General features: G+C 41.3%; 1 protein-coding gene across 6 annotated transcripts in view; it reads left to right on the top strand.

The window, feature by feature from the left end:
- Positions 1-17,729, top strand: part of plin1 (perilipin 1) — a 102,035-nt gene that overhangs the window by 44,569 nt on the left and 39,737 nt on the right. For 2 of the 6 annotated variants that reach the window (XM_087293180.1, XM_087293178.1), the window contains 4 exons: positions 6,224-6,291; positions 6,619-6,814; positions 10,064-10,146; positions 10,273-10,537. In XM_087293180.1, coding sequence (XP_087149306.1) covers positions 6,247-6,291; positions 6,619-6,814; positions 10,064-10,146; positions 10,273-10,537 — 589 coding nt within the window. In that variant the 5' untranslated portion in view covers positions 6,224-6,246. Of the gene's footprint in view, positions 1-3,548; positions 3,645-5,955; positions 6,025-6,223; positions 6,292-6,618; positions 6,815-10,063; positions 10,147-10,272; positions 10,538-17,729 lie in introns of those variants that run through there. The other 4 variants (XM_087293181.1, XM_087293177.1, XM_087293179.1 and 1 more) reach the window with 4 other exon arrangements.

Here is a 17,729-nt window from a genome sequence, read left to right as displayed (position 1 = left end):
TTATGGGCTTTCTGTTACTTGAACGTCAACTATAAAAGGTTTAAAACTTTTTAATAATTTTTGGAGCTTTTTGCCAAGACAACATTTTACAATTTTATGTAGCTTACCTTAGTATTACAAAAAAAAAAAAAAATTACAAAAAAGACTTAATGAATAAATTGAATAAAACTTTAGTATAAACAATAGAAAACTTATATTTTAATTGGGAAAGAAGCTTATTTTAATTGAATTTTAAAAGTGTAACTCATTCATTAAGTCAATGCATATAGAACATTATTCATTAAATTACTTGAACATTAAAATGAACATTAAAACTCTTTTAATCCATTTAAGACTAGCAAGTTCATAGTTGCCATTTTCCTTTATAAGTAATTTTCTGTGTTATACATGTTTCATTTCTCAATGACATGCTAGCAAACAACCAAATAAAAGATTTCAAAAAAGAAAAAAAAATTTATTGATTTATTTCCTGCCACATGAAGCCCTCAGCTTCCTACCCCTAATTCCAAGATTCAAAATGGAAGCAAACCCTCCCAAACAAAAGTAGTTTTCATGTTACTAAAAATATTTTTTGTTCACAAATATATATCAACATAATCATAAGGTCTCTAGATTCCTCCAAATAAAACAAGTCTTTCAAGAGATCTATAGTTTTGATTGTATACTTTGTCAAAAGTTCAATCGGCAACTATAGTTACCAGTGAGCAAATGCCTTTTAAATACATAAATCATGGGGTATTAGGGAATAATGTGTTAATAAGTTAATAAATCAAGGTTATTAGTCTTCTTCAATGATTTTTGCTTTTATGATTCCCCATCTAAACATAACCATTTAACTGATATCTTTACTGTAAAGTGGACGTTTTTGATGCACAATTTTATACACAGCAAAATCTCAGAGTAAATTTAACTTTTATAACTGGCCCACTTCTACAAAAAGTTTTAAAAAGAAACAGGGGCAGAGTTAAAGTACTGAGTGAACAGAGAATAATGAACTTCTGCTGTTAAAAAGCAGAATCAGAAAAATGCAGTATCAGATCACTGAAACTCACATTTTTGAAAGCTCTAGGGTGAAGTGCTAGGAGCTGTTTTTTTTTTAGAAAATTAAGAAAAACTAAATACATTTTGTTTACAAAAAAACGTGCGTACGTGTGGACACAACCTTAGGAACCTGAAAACTCTATAAATCTCTCACAATCTCAGCTCATCAGGATCATACAAAATCAGAAGCTTTACCTATTACTAAGCTGTCTGTATGATGGGTCAATCATGAACGATTCGTTCATTTAGAACGAATCTTCAATATGACTCGGGAACTACGAATCCTTTCAGGGAGTGATTTGATTCGTTTATCGGCATGTGTGCACATTTGTGCAGGTATCGTTCATTTCAAGTCTTTTGAGTCGTTTATCGCGAAAAGGCAGAAGCCAATCATATGCTTTTAGAGCCTGAAAACTAAAAATGTATCCATTCACCTCTCGAGTCCTCTATCGGGTCTGAGTCATATTCGTTCATCACGGGCCAATCGCGTTTACAACCGGAAAAACAATTGAATTGAAAGGTGAACTAATTATCATGGCTCCTTTCGGCTCAGACTGTGCACATTGGTTAAGATTATGTGACTGTCAGTGTAACGTAAACGAACCACTGACATTTGAAGACATGAAGAGGTGAGCTGACCAAAGACATAAGCATAAAAGAGCAGGTAAACATTGAATTAATATTTTCTCCTTATAGTATTCTATTTACTCGACTTTTTACTCGACTACACTCGACTTATTTGTCGTGTGATCAACCTTTTGGACTAGTTGTAGATGTGTTTGGAAGCAATTCGTTACATTAGCATTAGTGTTGTTATAATAATAATATTAATAATAATAATAGTAGATAATTGTGCTGATGTTGTGCAGCAAATATGGGTTTCACTTTGATCCTATTGACCACCCATACCGATAAATGAATGGCTGAAAACGATGATTTAAAGTATATTCAAATATACAGGTAAATTTGTGAACTTGACATGGGTAAAACAATGGGGGACTAATCCATCTAAATAAAATAAAAACTACCATCTAAAAAAAAGTCAAACCAGTCATAAACTGTTTGTAGCAGTGAGATTATCTGTTATTGTCAAATTCTCAACACTACAGTATGTGATTTTGTTTGTCTTCTTTCTTTATTTTTTCTGATAAAACTACACTTGGTTACTCAACTTTGGCTCACCCTAGTGGCCTAATACCACAGAAGATAATTATAGACCAGCTATGAAGTCAAGGCACTGTCAAGGCAGTCGTGCAATTCAGGATTATATGGAAGTTCTGTGAACTTTCAAGTCAGGCAGGATGCAGTGATGTGACACTAATGGACATTTTCCGGCACAGCTTCAATGACATGTTGAATTACTTGATGTCTGAGAGTGATGTTCTGGGGATGCCAACTGAATGTATGGCTGCTGTGCAGTTCATCACTGACTGTGGAAATTGCAGAGAAGGAGCTCTGCAATTTAATGATACCCGTCACAGTCTCACTGTGTCCCGGCCAACACGGACAGCCATGAAGGACATACATGACAGCTTAGTTACGGGCACAGTGACTATCCACAAACTTCATATGCTCCATGTCGTTTTCACAGAGGTGCTTACTCTGTTATAGAACAGGCTGTCCAGGATTCGTCTCCACCATAAGCTCCTGATCCATGGTATTATTCTTATCCGTCATGAACTCCTGACCCCCAATCATCTTCTGCTTGTCCTGTTTTGGCAGCTCTGGCATCATGGTCATTTCTTTTGACAGCTTTCCCATTTCAGTTGACTACAGCATGGCCAGCTGATCCCCTATGAGGTTCACCATGGCTTCACAGCACATGTTCTTGCCCAATGCTCCACGGTCCATGGGCTCATCTACTGTTACACAGTCCATGTTCTCGTTCACTGCTCCACGGTCTAAGGGCTTGGCCTCTGCTCTATGCTCCGTGCCCCCATACCTTCCCCTGGTTCTCCTTTGCTCCACCATTACCCTGGACTTAAAAAGTTCTATTTTTCATTGGCAGGTGTGGTCAGTGAATTTAAACTAATTTAAACCCTCTCAAGTTTGCCTTAGTATTGCCTGCTTGTTTATTGTGAAACCCACTGCTGGTGAGTGTGTTTAATCCAGTTTTCAGGTTTAAGCCATGTTCGGGTGAGCTCTTGTTTGTTTTGTATCTTGTTTGTGGAAATTTGAATAAAAACTACACTTGGGTACTGCAACTCACCTCAACTCAGTAGAACAAATTAAATAATTAATAATAATAAATAAACAAATAATAAACTTTAGGAAAATATTCAAATTCATTCTAAAAAATTAGCTAAATATTAAAGTTGGAGCCAACTACCCTGTCAGATCTGTAGAGATTGTGCTAACAATTCTAATGTTTTTAGTAAGCTACAGAAAGCATGCCTTACAGTTAATCATACTTTTTTGCACCCGTCATGTTACAGTTTTTTCATTGTCTAAAAAAAAAAAAAAACACCACAGTTCGTATAAAGGTAAATAGAGAAAATCTGACATCTAGTGGCGAAGGTGAAAATTTGTAATACTTGTTGAACTGTGACATCTAGTGGGCTGACAGCTGTGTTTGCTATGCTAACAAAAACGTTTTTAACCAGGTGTGTAGAGTTAAATTAGCCTTTTAGCCTACCCTACCGTTCTGAGAGACAGAAAATACCCAAGCCCAATTCCCATGGAATTTAAAAGGGGTTTAATAGTTGCAATGAGACTTGTTTTTAATGAAACTCAAATAGCCTTTGTTACAGTCTACTGGTAATTTTTGCCTTTGTGGCATGTTATCCAAAAAAAAAAAAAAAAAAGCTCCAAAACACTAAGCCATTCAAATGTAGCAATTTAGCTTTGGTTTGATTTTTGTTGCAATAACGTAAAAAAAGCCTTAGAACTTCTGTGACTGTTTTACAGTTTTTCTCCATTGGTTTGGCTAATTTCTTGAAACAGAAATTAAATTCTCACAATTCTAAGATCATTTGGTAAAACAGTGTTACAGTTTAGCAGAACACTATAGCTCACTTGCAAAAGCTCATATATCTCCCAAAACAGTTCACTCATGCATCAAAACTAAATTCCTTTCCCATATAGAAAGTCAGTGCCACAAAAAAAGGCAAATATCCTTCTCAATTGCTTTGGCTCATTTCTTGAAACAGACCGGACATTCTCAACACTCTTGGTGCTTTTGCCAAAATAATGTGGATGGTTTGGCACAACACCATGCACCTGCAATGGCTCATACCTTTCCCAAAACAGTTCACTCATGTGTCAAAACTAAATTTCCTTCTCATTTAAACAGTCAGTGCCCCCAAAACGCTTTGTCCCTTTAGCATTGTGTAAGCACTGCAAGTCAAAATGTTTAGTTGTTTTGTCATTATGGCAAAGGACCACTAAAATATCCCTCATGTCCACCTTACAGTCTTAGCCCAGTCCTTCACTGACAATTGTTACTGTACTGTTTTGTCTAGCTAACAGAATACAATTATGTATAAAAATGAAAAAAAGAAATAGGATTTTAGGGTAAGATTATCCTCCAAGGTTTGACGTCACACATTGCACTCACACTGCCAAGGAAATGGTAACATCTTTTTTTATTGTAATGATCAACCGCACACAATATAACTTCCATATATCAGAGCAAAAAGAAATTGTATACAGCAAAATAAACTGTAATATAAACACACAAACAAAAAAAAACTAGAGTGCTATAAATAAAGCTGGAGTTTCATAACAGTTCTTCACTGCCTGCTGTCCTCACCCTCCTGACCATCCACACGCTGCAGCCTGTGTGGCCACAGATTCTCATCCACATCACAGCGTATATTCTCTCTTGCGATGCAACGAGGGAAGAAATGGTATGAATGTCGCAAACATCCCCTACAATGATTAAATGTACCAAGCATTCATCTACTGTATGGTATTCATGGTATTATGGTCTTGACTAATTTTGACAATTGAACAAACTATTGTGCATGTGATGACTTACAGTATACAATGAAATGACGCTAACACGTTTTGCAGAGAACAACCATTAGACTGAGAATTGACAATCAGTTTAGATCGACAAGATCTATTCACTTGGAAATTGTGCTAAATGTAGTAATCTGTACTTAATCTGCTAAAATCTGTACTTAATCATTTGCAAAGATGTACTAAGACATTTGCAATTTGAAGAAATTAATAAGAAATTAAATTCTGTTGTGAACAATTGCCAAGTGGTTAGGAGGTTTGTCCATGTTGTTTTGAGAATGTAATTTCTGTTTCAAGAAATGAGCCAAACCAATAGAGAAAAACTGTAATTTTATTCCATTTGTGCCTTTTTCAATTGGTTAGGCTGAAGTAGACCATGTTTTTGTTGGATATGGCTGAACTGCATGATGAATGCACTGCATAAAAATGCTTTTTTACCCAGAGGTTTTGTCTTGTTTCTTGTCCAAATATCTACAAATTCCTAAATCAAGAAGCATTTTCTAGACAAGAAAGGTTTTGAGAAATGATGTGTCAAAATTGAGTGAGTTTTTCCTTAAAACAAGCTAAATAATCTACCAATGAGGTAAGAAAAGATTCTTCTTTAGATTATTTTGCCTACCCCATTGGCAGATTATTTTTATAATATTTTTTTATATTTTTATATTATTTAATTAAGGCAAAACTCACTTAATTTTGGCATAGTAGTTCTTAAATCAAGACAAGTTTAGCTTGTCTACAAATTGCTTTTTGAGTCAACAATATTTAGATATTCAGACTACAAACAAGACAAATAATCCAAGTAAGAAAAACATTTTTATTTTATTTTATTTTTTTTTATTTTTTGCATTGGGATAAATGATCAGACTATTTTTCTACCAATAAGAAACTTATTTCATAATCTGTTGCACAGGTAAATTGAGTACAGTTTGTTAGACTTTGGAATTCACCAATACAAACACAGATTTATGTCATTCAGAAAGAGATTTTGAAATCATGAAAGGATTGCCAGTGCTCATACCTGTAGGTGCAGTTGTTTCAGTCTTTCTGTGATTTGTTGATGACAGCTTTATCTTGAGTATAACCTACTAAGTTTTCTGAGATTACTAGACTTAAACATGGTCTAGTGAGCAGCAGCACTCATGATCTAATAATTCTGTCACGAGATATTTGTGTACATGTGGGATTAGACTAGCTGAAGTTTTTTTTCCACGTATTTCAGCAGCTCATTGAAGACTATTGGAGATGGCGTCTGAGAAAAAGGACACCGGTGAAGTTTTGAAGGATCAGGTAATGTTTCATAGTGAGACAGTTGGCGTCCTCTTGCCGACAGCTCAGTTTTTCTTTTTGAAGGTTGTTGTCTTTCACTTTTTAATATGAATGCACCTGTTCTTTCTTGAGGGTCAGTGTTGTTTATCAGCATGTCCAAAACTGTTCTAGTCTATTTAAAAGACAGATCACATAAGTATTACAAATTATGAAGTAAAAACTGACTTTTTATGAACTTTTTATACATTTAACTCTTTTAATTAGCATATTTGAGCAGTTAATTTGTATTTTATATATTAATATTCTGTTAAATTAATGGTAAAAATCATATTGTGTTTTTTCTTCCAGAATGTATTTTTTCGAATCCTCAATATTCGGTCTGTCAATGCTGCTCTGGAATCTATTGAGAAGACGTACACTAGTACGAAGCAGTCTCACCCCATTATAAGCTCTGTTTGTGGCCTGTATGAGAAGGGTGTGAGTAGGGCTGGAAATCTGGCTGTGTGGAGCATGAAACCTGCCCTCCATGTGCTACAACCCCAGCGTGAGTCTCAGTCTTCTTCCTCGCACAATAATACACAATATTAATATTATTATATAATTGTATATGTCTGTGAATTAATAACATCAACAGTCTCAAAACTCCTAGTCTCAAACAAAAAGGATTTATTTTATCTAACATAGAACACTTCTCAAGACCTAAAACCATTGATCTACTATTACAGGAGTCAACATTGAATCAAAACAAGTTTATGAAAATTGTCTAAAACATTTGAAAGAAACCTATTCTTGTCTTTTGCCGTTTTATGAACCACTTGGGTCACTAATGAAAATTGATGTTTTTTGTTTATTATATTAATTTGGTAAATATAAATATTGTAAAAATGACTTTGGCAAAACAGTCATTTGATATACATTAGCCATGTAGTGGCTTAATTTGAAGTGTCATGTTATTTTACAGATCCATAAAAATTGGCGTTTTACCAGATAATTATTTTATGACAAAAAAATAAACTAATAAACTACTATAATATGTAAAAATACATCAATCTTATACTACTAGTAATAATAAAATAAAATGTATATTTTCTAGGGTTTTTTAATTATAAGATTCAAACTGATGTTGCAAACCATGCAGTGCAGTGTACAAGATAAACTAAAAACAAGAATTAGCTAGTCAAATTATCAGTTGCATAAAGTATTTGTGTTTTCAGCAAGCAAATGTGCTCAAACGTAAAAAAAAAAAGACACTGCAATTCATTTTCTAGTTTGCCACTAAATGTGTCAGTACAATAAAGTTTAAACTTTTTTTTAACCTATTAAAAGTCTTTTTTTTTTTTTGTGAAGAAAAAAGTTTTAATGATATCCTGCCAATTAGAAAATGTGCAGAGATTTTAATGAGCTGTTTTGGTCTTCAAACGTAGATATTGATGCTTTAGTTGGGGATTTTCTGTCTAGACACAGTGTGACACATTAATTACTTCTGACATGTAGTGATACTGAGCTTCTGAAAAGTCAATGTTAAATCTAAAACTTTAGTGATTTGTTTATTGCATTGAATACATCTTGACATCTATTGACATTTAATTGTGATTTATTAGATAACAATAAAATATCATTTATTGAGATAATTAAAACATTTCATGCACATTGAAGTTGAGTCAAGATGCATCAATCTCCACTTCAGCAACTCTTAATTTCTCCTTTGAATTGTATATAATTAAAAAGTTTGAACTAAATACTAATTGGTTCATTTTTAATTAAATAGTGCCTCATTTGTATATTTAAACATAACATTTTAGAAAACCTGTATTGCAAACAAGATTACAGTTCTTAATATAATCAGTCACCTGCACGAGGAAGTATTTGTATTTCAAAAAGTATTTAATGAACATACCAATCAAAAAGTCTAAGTACTATTTCTTTTTTGCAAATGGTCCTTTAAAAGCCTTCACGTGTCATCAAACATTAATAACTGTGTAAAATCTTTCTTTTGTCTTTTTGAGATTTTGTAGAAATAGATTCAAATTAACTCAAATTCACAGTTGGGATATGTAGTGCAATCGGGGTTGTAGTTTGCCGTTGCAAAACTGAACTCTGGGGTCAGTGTTTGGGATTATATGACTAATTGGGCAACAATGTTAAATATTTGAGTGTTTCAAGGACCCACTTGAGCATTACAAAAGACTAATCTGCTGAGTGACCTTATTACAATTTACTAAAGCTTTGACTTGCCTGTGTAGATTTCATTTTTGTAATGAGCTAATGCTTCGACATCATGTAGTCTGGTGCTGGATAATTCTTTTTCTATGTACTCTAACAGCATCATTGTGAAAATCTATAAGGTACAGAGAGTATGTAAACTACCTAACATCTTTCTATTGTTTTAATTTAAAAAAAAAAAATAATGTACACAGTATATTTTACAGCAAGCAACAATGAAGTTAATGAAAATTAAAATAAAAAATATTAATCAAAGAATTGTGAAAAAAATCATGATTTCCAGTAAATGTAATCAGGACTACTGTTTTACAGCATTAATAATTGTGAGACATGTTTCCTGAAGACCAAATCAGAATGACTTCTAGATATGTCTGTCTGCCACTAGCTAAGAATAAAAATAGCATAAGTTTGCAGTATGCTAAAAAATGTTAGCATAAACATGTTTCAAAGTGTGTTAAAATATGTGTTAAATCAGTGTGAAGAATATTACAAGCATGTTAAAATCAAATCATTTTTACATTTCAGCATAAAACAAGTTCGGAACCCATTAAAACATTTTGGCCATATGCTTTAGCGTAATAATACGTAGTCTTTAGCGTAATAAAGTAGTCTGCCCTAACCCACAGTTAAATGTGTTAAAATGTGTTTAAAAGTTGCATTGTGAAAATTACTGTATATTTTACACTACAGATATACAATACTGTAAATGCATACACAAGGTAAATAGTGCTATAAATGTACAGTAAATATAGTATTTTTTCTGTAATTAATTTACAGTAAGTTACTGGTGAATTGAACTGTAATATGACTTTTACTGTAGAACAGTTATGCAGTATCTTATTGTATTTTAAATTTGTATTATAAAAATGACTATATTTTACAGTAATGATATACAATCCTGTTAATACATATACAGCAATGGTGCTGTAAATGTAAATACAGTACTTTTGCTGTAAACGGTTGACAGTATGTTACTGCCATACTGTTGTCAGTAAGTTACTGTAAATTCTGCAGTATATTGTTAACAGTGATGATTTAATTAGGCCAATAGCATGCTTAAGATGCTATCAATGGCTAAATCATGCTGACAAAGTTAAAATGTTATCAGTCATGATAACCCCATGTTAATTCAGGTTAGTAAAATACTTAGGTGTGTTAGAACGGTGTTAGCAAAATGCTAACAAAACCAAACAAATGATAAAAACAAGTACACAATGTATTACAATGTATTAAAATTGGCTAGCAATGTTAGCTAAAAGAAAGCACATAATTGCCCCAGCAAACACATAACAGTATTTATTTTTATTTTATTGTTGTTATCTTTTGATAAAATTTAAAACAGCCTTTGTGAACATAAAATTCTATTCAACATTAGATTTAGAAATTAAAGGTTAGCCTTGTTAATTTTGATTTAGTTCTTAAGGCTTAGTGTTAGCAAGGGAAAACTCTTTGAAGTAACATTTAACATTTTTACAGAATGCATGTGCTTCCATTAAAAATTGCTGCACCTGCATGTTATAAAACAATAACTTGTCTTACATATTTGTATATGATAATTAAATATTCATAGTTGTAGCAGCAAACTCAATGGCCTGCAAAGGACTGGACCGACTGGAAGAGAAGGTACCAGCATTGCAATCTCCACCTGCAGAGGTAAAATTATTTGGATGTTTAAATCTGTTTGCTAATACTACTCTTTAAGTTGTTAACTGGTTTTCTTTAACCGTGGGCAGACATTTAGCTAAGATGTGGGTGGTTTGTTTGCTTTCTACACAACAGCTGGCAGCAAACATAAAGGGGCTAATGTCTTCAACCCTGGAAGCCGCCAAGGATGGGATCACCTGTCCAATCAAACACAGCTCTAATGTTGTTCTGGACAAGGTTTCTTCAAGGTACCAGCAGAGTAAGAACACTCTCAGTGGCGGCATACAGTACATCCTGAACAGCAAGCTTGTCTTCTTGGCTGAACAGAGAGCCAGCAGGGCTCTAAGTCTAACAGAAAACCTGATCGACTGCATCCTTCCTGGAACTTCAGACAAGACAGGTATTTTAATTATGTTGTGGTTATTCTGACCCTTTTAGTCGTACAATACATAGCCATATCATTGGGGAAATACAAATAGCTAAATATTTGTGCTTTTAAAGCTGGGCACTAGATGTCACTGAAGCTTCATTGTTGAAGTAATGAATTCCTAAAAGATTACTTCTTTGATAACGTTGTATGGGTTCACAATAATATTAAAAGGTTATGTCTTCCATATAAGTAAAAAACCCAAATGTAAATCAAAATGTGGGATGAAGATAATTCAAAAATAAAAAAGTGATAAAACAGTGAATTGAGAAACCAAGTCATAGTCATAGTCAAGTTATAGAAATATGAGTTTATAAGATTCACAGCACATTATTTGATATTTAAACATTTTGTTACAACCTTTTATGGCATATTAGTGGAGTGCCAATGGTGTTTAGCTGGAGAGGGAAACATGATTTTCACAATAGCCGGTTCACAGTTGTTTTCACACTGCACGACTATCTAGGTTAGCTCTCAGTTGATGTGTGTTCATACTGCATGATGGATCAATGACATGAGGATACAAACTGCTGGACTATAAACAATTGCCAACAACTCTGTCTGGCTTACAAACGCATGCGAGAAGTGATAAGATCATTCAACATTACATCCAAGACTATAAATGGCACCCCTCCTGCAATAAATATTTTAAATAATCTGCCATTCAAATGGTTTGTTTGCTGAATGTTTGTCTACAGCTAAAGGGCACAAAGTAAAAAGAAACGTTTGGGGGAATGCAGGGGACAAGGACTGTGCATTGAGCAAAGAGAGAAAAAATAGTTAGAGGAAAATACTTTATTGCTGCTGGGACTGATCAAGCACATGTTTCTTTGTTTCTATTTAATGTTATTGTAAAGCTTATGTTTTCTAATATTGTGGTCTATAATTCTTCCTTGACTCTCCACTGACCTGTGTCCTTCTCTCTCATTGGCTGTAGGCCATTCCTGATGTGTTTTTTAGTCAGAACTCATTTCAAACAGCGTGATTTTTTTCTGATCGTGTTTTGATCATTCCTTCTTTGTGTCCTACTATACTCTCAGAAATAGTGGTACGCGAGATGTCACTGGGGTGGTACCTTTTCAAAAGATACAAATTTTTACTTAAAGGGTCCTTATTGGTACCTCAAATGTATAAATTAGCGGCGCTGCGTAAAGGGGCGGGATTAAACAAGCTTATTAGACATTTAAAAAAGCGAGTGATTGCTCCTTGTTTGAAATATCTGCCCAGAGATGTCATGCTTTGATCCTCGATTGATCTCACGCAGTCAAGTGATGCGATTTCGCAGGTCAGAGTTCACCAAGCTTGAACTTTGCACCACAGCAACCTGCGAAACTTGACGCATGACCCTGCGTTTCTGGTCTGACGCATCCACGTGCGTATGAATGGAAGTCTATGGGAGGAAAAGCCCAGTGTGACCGCAGCTTTGGCGAGGGAAATTCAGGGCAACAATTGATCAGTGTGAGCTTAGCATAAGGCACACCTGTGTATTAATCATGGCATCTAATTAACATCTGAACATTTTAATTAACCTTACTTGTGAAATAATGGATTATCTCAGCAAAGGAGAAGTGATCAACATAGATTAAGACAAATGTGTGAATGATACTTGAGAGAACGTTCGAGGTTACAGAAGTAACCCTCGGGGAACGGAAGTATTATAAGTGGATTTGATGTTCTAAATCCACGTATGAGAGATTCGGTTCAGAAGCTACTTGTCTGAAAGAGTATTGAACGGGCCCATGAAAGCAATGAATTGGCAGCGTAAGCTTGCGCAGGTGCGCTGCATCGCCAATTAACTGAGCATATAAGCACACATGGCGCCAGCAAACGCTATCCTTTTTAAGCTGAAGAGACTTTTAACAGCTAAGGGACAGTCATTATGGCGACGGAGTATAGTACTTCCGTTCCCCGTCCTCGGGGAACGAAGGGTTACTTCTGTAACCTCGAACGTTCCCCTTCGGTTGGGGAACTCCAGTACTATAAGTGGATTTGATGTTCTAAATCCACGTATGGGAGTCCATTGAAAGCACCATAATGACTGCACCTTACCAACGCCTCCGATGAGAGGGCTGTCAGGCAAGCGTGACGCACCCAAATCATGGAAGGCGTGGTCCTCCAACATGCCCTTGGCCCTAACTTATTCCCACTTCAAAAAAAGCTTTACGGAATAGGTATATTTTTTTGGGAGTCGCTAGCGTCTAGATAATTCTAGGAAATACGACAGTACGTTAGGAAGCGTGCAATCCCGGTTGGGAGGACGCTGCGGAGACCATCCGCACCCAATAGGGAGACAAATGGAATTACATATGGACTAACCCTAAGAAGGGGGAGTGCGCATAAGAAGTTGGTTAGCGGATAGGGAAGGCACGGGTCCACCCAGGGGGGGACTTAACCGTGGCGGAAAAAGCATATGGGGATCACCAGCGGGGATCGCACATAACAAGCACCTATACCCAAAAACGCGGGCTGACCAGCGGGCAGACCTAACGTAGTGGGCCAGCGAGTGACTCCTCCGCTGAGTCAGTGCTGGGGGCCTCGGAGGAATCTGCAGGGCTCACCGAATGGGGAACTTTACTGACAGACAGGAAGGTGCACATCTCTCCGTGTTATGGAAAAAAGGCACCGCAAGCGTGCTACAACACCCCACCGAGTTGTTTCCTCAATCACCAAAGGTACCTAACACCCTTGAGGAAACCAGCTTCACTCGCAGATTGTAAAACCTTGCAAATGTGTTGGGTGTCGCCCAGCCCGCAGCTCTACAAATGTCTGTTAAAGAGCACATGAAATGGCCTCCACAATCCAGTGGGATAATCTTTGTTTGGACACGGCACTTCCCTGCTGCCGTCCGCCATAACAGACAAAGAGCTGCTCAAAAGATCTAAAGTACTGAGTACGGCCCACATAAATGTGCATGGCGCGAACTGGACAAAGTAAGGAAAGGGCTGGGTCTGCCTCCTCCGGGGGCAGCGCTTGCAGGGTTACTACCTGATCTCTAAAGGGAGTGATAGGAACTTTGGGCACATAACCCGGGCGGGGTCTCAGGATAACGTGAGAATAATCCGGCCCGAATTCCAGGCACGAGTCACTGACCGAAAATGCCTCCAGGTCCCCGACCCTCTTAATGGAGGCCAACGCGACCAGCAGAGCTGTCTTCAGGGAAAGAAATCTTAAGGATACTGAATCGAGTGGCTCGAACGGATCAAATCGCAGGCTCGTGAGAACGAGGGCGAGATCCCAAGAGGGCGTGCGAGGGGGGCGAGTTGGATTAATTCGCCTAGCACCTATGAGGAACCGGATGATGAGGTTATGCTTTCCCACGGTGCTGCCAGCCACCGCGTCAGGGGCGAGGGTGCAAGATGGTGCCTTGTCCCTGAGAGAGTAGGTTCTCTCTCAAAGGGATCCGCCAGGGGAGGGCTGTCGCGAGGAGGGAGAGCTCTGATATCCAGGTCCGGTTGGGCCAGAGGGGCGCAACTAACAGAACCTGCTCCTCGTCCTCCCTGACCTTGCACAGTAACTGCACGATCAGGCTCACTGAGGGAAACGCATACTTCCATATGCCCCGAGGCCAGCTGTGGGCCAGTGCATCCGTGCCCTCGGTCAGGGAATAAAACAACTGGCAATGAGCGTTCTCGGGGGAAGCAAACAGATCGATCTGGGCCTCCCCGAATTGCGCCCATATCAGCTGAACAGACTCGGGGTGGAGTCTCCATTCTCAAGAGTGAATCTGCTGCCGTGAGAGCGCATCGGCTGCGCGGTTGAGCATACCTGGGATGTGAATGGCGCGCAGCGACTTCAGCCGCGGGTGACTCCAGAGAAGCAGACGGCGGGCGAGCTGAGACATGCGGCGAGAGCGCATACCCCCCATGCGGTTGATATACGCTGCCACCGCCTTACTGTCCGTCCTGACCAGCACGTGTTGCTGCTCCAGCACCGGAAAAAAACGGCGGAGAGCAAGGAACACTGCCAACAGCTCTAGGTGATTGATATGCCAATGCAGCTGGGCACCTACCCACAGGCCCGCAGCTGCTTGCCCGCGACACACGGCTCCCCAGCCTGTGCTGGAAGCATCTGTTGAGACAACAATATGACTGGACGCCTGTCCCAGAGGCACACCGGCCTGCAGAAACGAGGGGTCGTTCCAGGGGCTGAGGGTGCGGCAACACAGCACAGTAACAGAGACTCGGTGTGCGCCCGCATGTCATGCGCGTCTTGGAATTGGATCTTGAAGCCAGTGCTGAAGTGGTCTCATATGGAGCAGTCCGAGCGGCGTGACAGCCGCAGCGGAAGCCATATGCCCCAGGAGCCTCTGAAAATATTTCAGTGGGACCACAACTTTGCTGTCGAGCTCCCTCAGACAGTTCAGCAGCAGGCGAACGCGCTCTCCGGAGAGGTGCGCTACCATGGTGACCGAGTCCAGCTCCATCCCGAGAAAAGAGATCCTCTGCACCGGGGCGAGTTTGCTCTTTTCCCAGTTAACCTGCAACCCCAATAGGCGAAGATGCCGGAGCACCTCGTCTCTGTGCGCAGTCAATTGCTCCCGAGAGTGGGCTAAAATCAGCCAGTTGTCGAGATAATTGAGTACGCGGCCCGCAAGCCGAAGGGGTGCTAGGGCACCCTCCGCGAGTTTGGTGAAGACCCGCGGAGACAGAGAGAGCCCGAAGGGGAGGACCTTGTACTGCCATGCTCGACCTTCGAACGCAAACCGCAGAAACTGGCGGTGGCGTGGAAGAATGGAGACATGAAAATACGCGTCCTTCAGGTCTATGGCTGCAAACCAATCCTGAGGGCGGACGCATCGGAGGATGCGCTTCTGCGTAAGCATTCTGAACGACAGCTTGTGAAGGCAGCGGTTCAAAACGCGGATTGCCCGTGACCCACCGCTCTTTTTGGGTACGATGAAGTACGGGCTGTAAAGCCCGCTCTCCACCTCGGCTGGAGGTACCGGCTCGATTGCACCATTCGCCAGGAGGGCAGCAATCTCCTCTCGCAAGACAGGGGCGGACAGGGGATTGACCCTGGTGAAATACACGCCCGTGAACTTGGGAGGCCGTTTCGAGAACTGTAGTTCGTAGCCGAGTCTGATCGTGCGTATGAGCCACCGCGAGGGGCTGGCCCACGCTAACCAGGCAGGCAAAGCCCTCGCTAATGACATCATCGCAGCAATCATTGACGTACCCGCGGAGGGGCAGCGCGGAGCGGGTGTGCTGATCCGGGGAGCACGAGGGTCCCAAAGAAGAGCTGGAGGAGAGCGATTCGCTCTGGCTCCGCACCCTGACTCCGAAAGGGGGGCTTGGGGGCTGGGAGAAGGGAGACCGCCCCCCCAGCGCCCGTGAGCCGCTGGCGGAGTATGCAGACCCTGCGAGCTGAGAGGCAGCGCGTCCCAGACTGGCAGGGCTTGAGCTGTGACATCCGGGGAACGAGAAAAATGCTCTTTGTTCGAAACTTTGGTGGCACTGAAAAGTACCGTTGGAATATGGGCCCCGCCCTCCAGCGGGGAAAGAGCAAGTTTCCTCCTCTCCAGATGGCCTGTCTTAGGGACGCTTCGCGGTCCGTTTACTGGACTTGGCGGCGCCCTGGGCAGCTTGGGGCAGCGGCCGTTGGCGGGCGCCCTCGGCGAGGAGCAGCGGAGGTGGATGGCTCGGCGGGGGACGGAGTGGGCTTATGGTCGCGCCGATAGATGACATCATTCACCGCCTTGAACTCCTGGGTGAATTCACAGATGGTGTCGCCAAACAGGCCAGCCTGGGATATGGGCGAGTCAAGAAAGCGAACTTTGTCAACATCGCGCATATGTGCCAGGTTTAGCCAGAGGTGGCGTTCCTGGACCACAAGTGTGGACATCGTCTTCCCCAGTGCGCACGCGGCGGACTTAGTAGTCCGGAGAGCATAGTCGGTCGCGGTGCGCAGCTCGTGTAACAAGCATGGGTTAGACCCACCCTCGTGCAGCTCGACCAGCGCCTGTGCTTGGTAGCGCTGGTAGGTGGCCATCGCGTCCAAGGCGGAAGCTGCCTGGCCCGCAGCCTTGTAAGCTCTAGCTCCGAGAGAGGCAGATAACCTACAGGCTTTGGACGGGAGACGGGGCGGACCGCGCAAAGTAGGGGTGCCACGCAGGCAAAGATTGACCGCAATGGCGCACTCCACCTGCGGGATCGCCTCATAGCCCCTGGCAGCTCCACCATCCAGGGTGGTGAGGGCGGAGGTGGACACAGTGCGGGCAGAGAAAGGGGCCCTCCAGGACTGCGTGAGCCTACTGTGCACTTCCGGGAAGAAGGGGACGAGAGGCTTCAAAGGCTTCGCCTTTTGGTCCTCTACGTAACACCCATCTAGTCTGTCCAGCCGCGGGGCTGGGGGATGAACCATCTCCAACCCGACGACCGAAGCAGCCCGAGAAAACACGGCCAACATGTCCGCTTCAGGATCCGTTTTGACGGCGCTCGCTTGCCCAGAGGGGGCGAGCGGGTCCGGATCATCGTCGGACAATGAAAGCCCACCCTCCAATGCCGCGGAGAACATCTGATCTCCGGTGTCAGCGAGCGTGAGAGCTACCATCTGATTAGACGATCACTCCCAGCACCCGAAGCTTGGATGGAGCGCTTGGAGGAGCGAGAGGTCCGCGAGCCCTTAGGCGGCAGATTATCTTTCGCTGGAACCCTCAGATCTGCCCGAGCGCCCGCTGCAGAGCAGGAGGCGACTGAGGTGGCTCGCTCTCTTATGAAAGTTAGCTGTGATCTCAACTGCACAACGGTCATGGCATTGCAGTGACGACATGAACCGCCCCCGAGCACCACATTAACATGCTGGACCCCCAAACATGTAATGCAGTGATCGTGCCCATCATCCGGAGCCAGGAAACCCCCGCAACCAGAAACGCACAGTTGGAGCGACATCCTGAAAAGGACGTGCTGCACGACTGTGTTGCTCTTTTAGGAAACTGCAACAATACGCACCGCTCTGGAGGACCGGAACCAAAGGGACGCCAGGCAAGGGAGAAAACCCAGCTCGACCGTCTGCCGCTGCGTGGACTCGCTCTAGACCGGGAGACACTCGTTCGCTCGATGTGGCTGTAGACAGCAAGAGGAACCCTCATGAAGCTCGATCAGAAAAGTCTCTGAAGCGAAAAGGATATCGTTTGCTGGCGCCAGGTGTGCTTATATGCTCAGTTAAT

This window comes from Danio rerio, chromosome 18 (assembly GCF_052040795.2).
Source record: "Danio rerio strain M-AB ecotype USA chromosome 18, GRCz13ab, whole genome shotgun sequence".
In the NCBI taxonomy this organism is placed as follows: Eukaryota; Metazoa; Chordata; class Actinopteri; order Cypriniformes; family Danionidae; genus Danio; species Danio rerio.
This window is presented reverse-complemented; position numbering and strand designations above follow the sequence as displayed.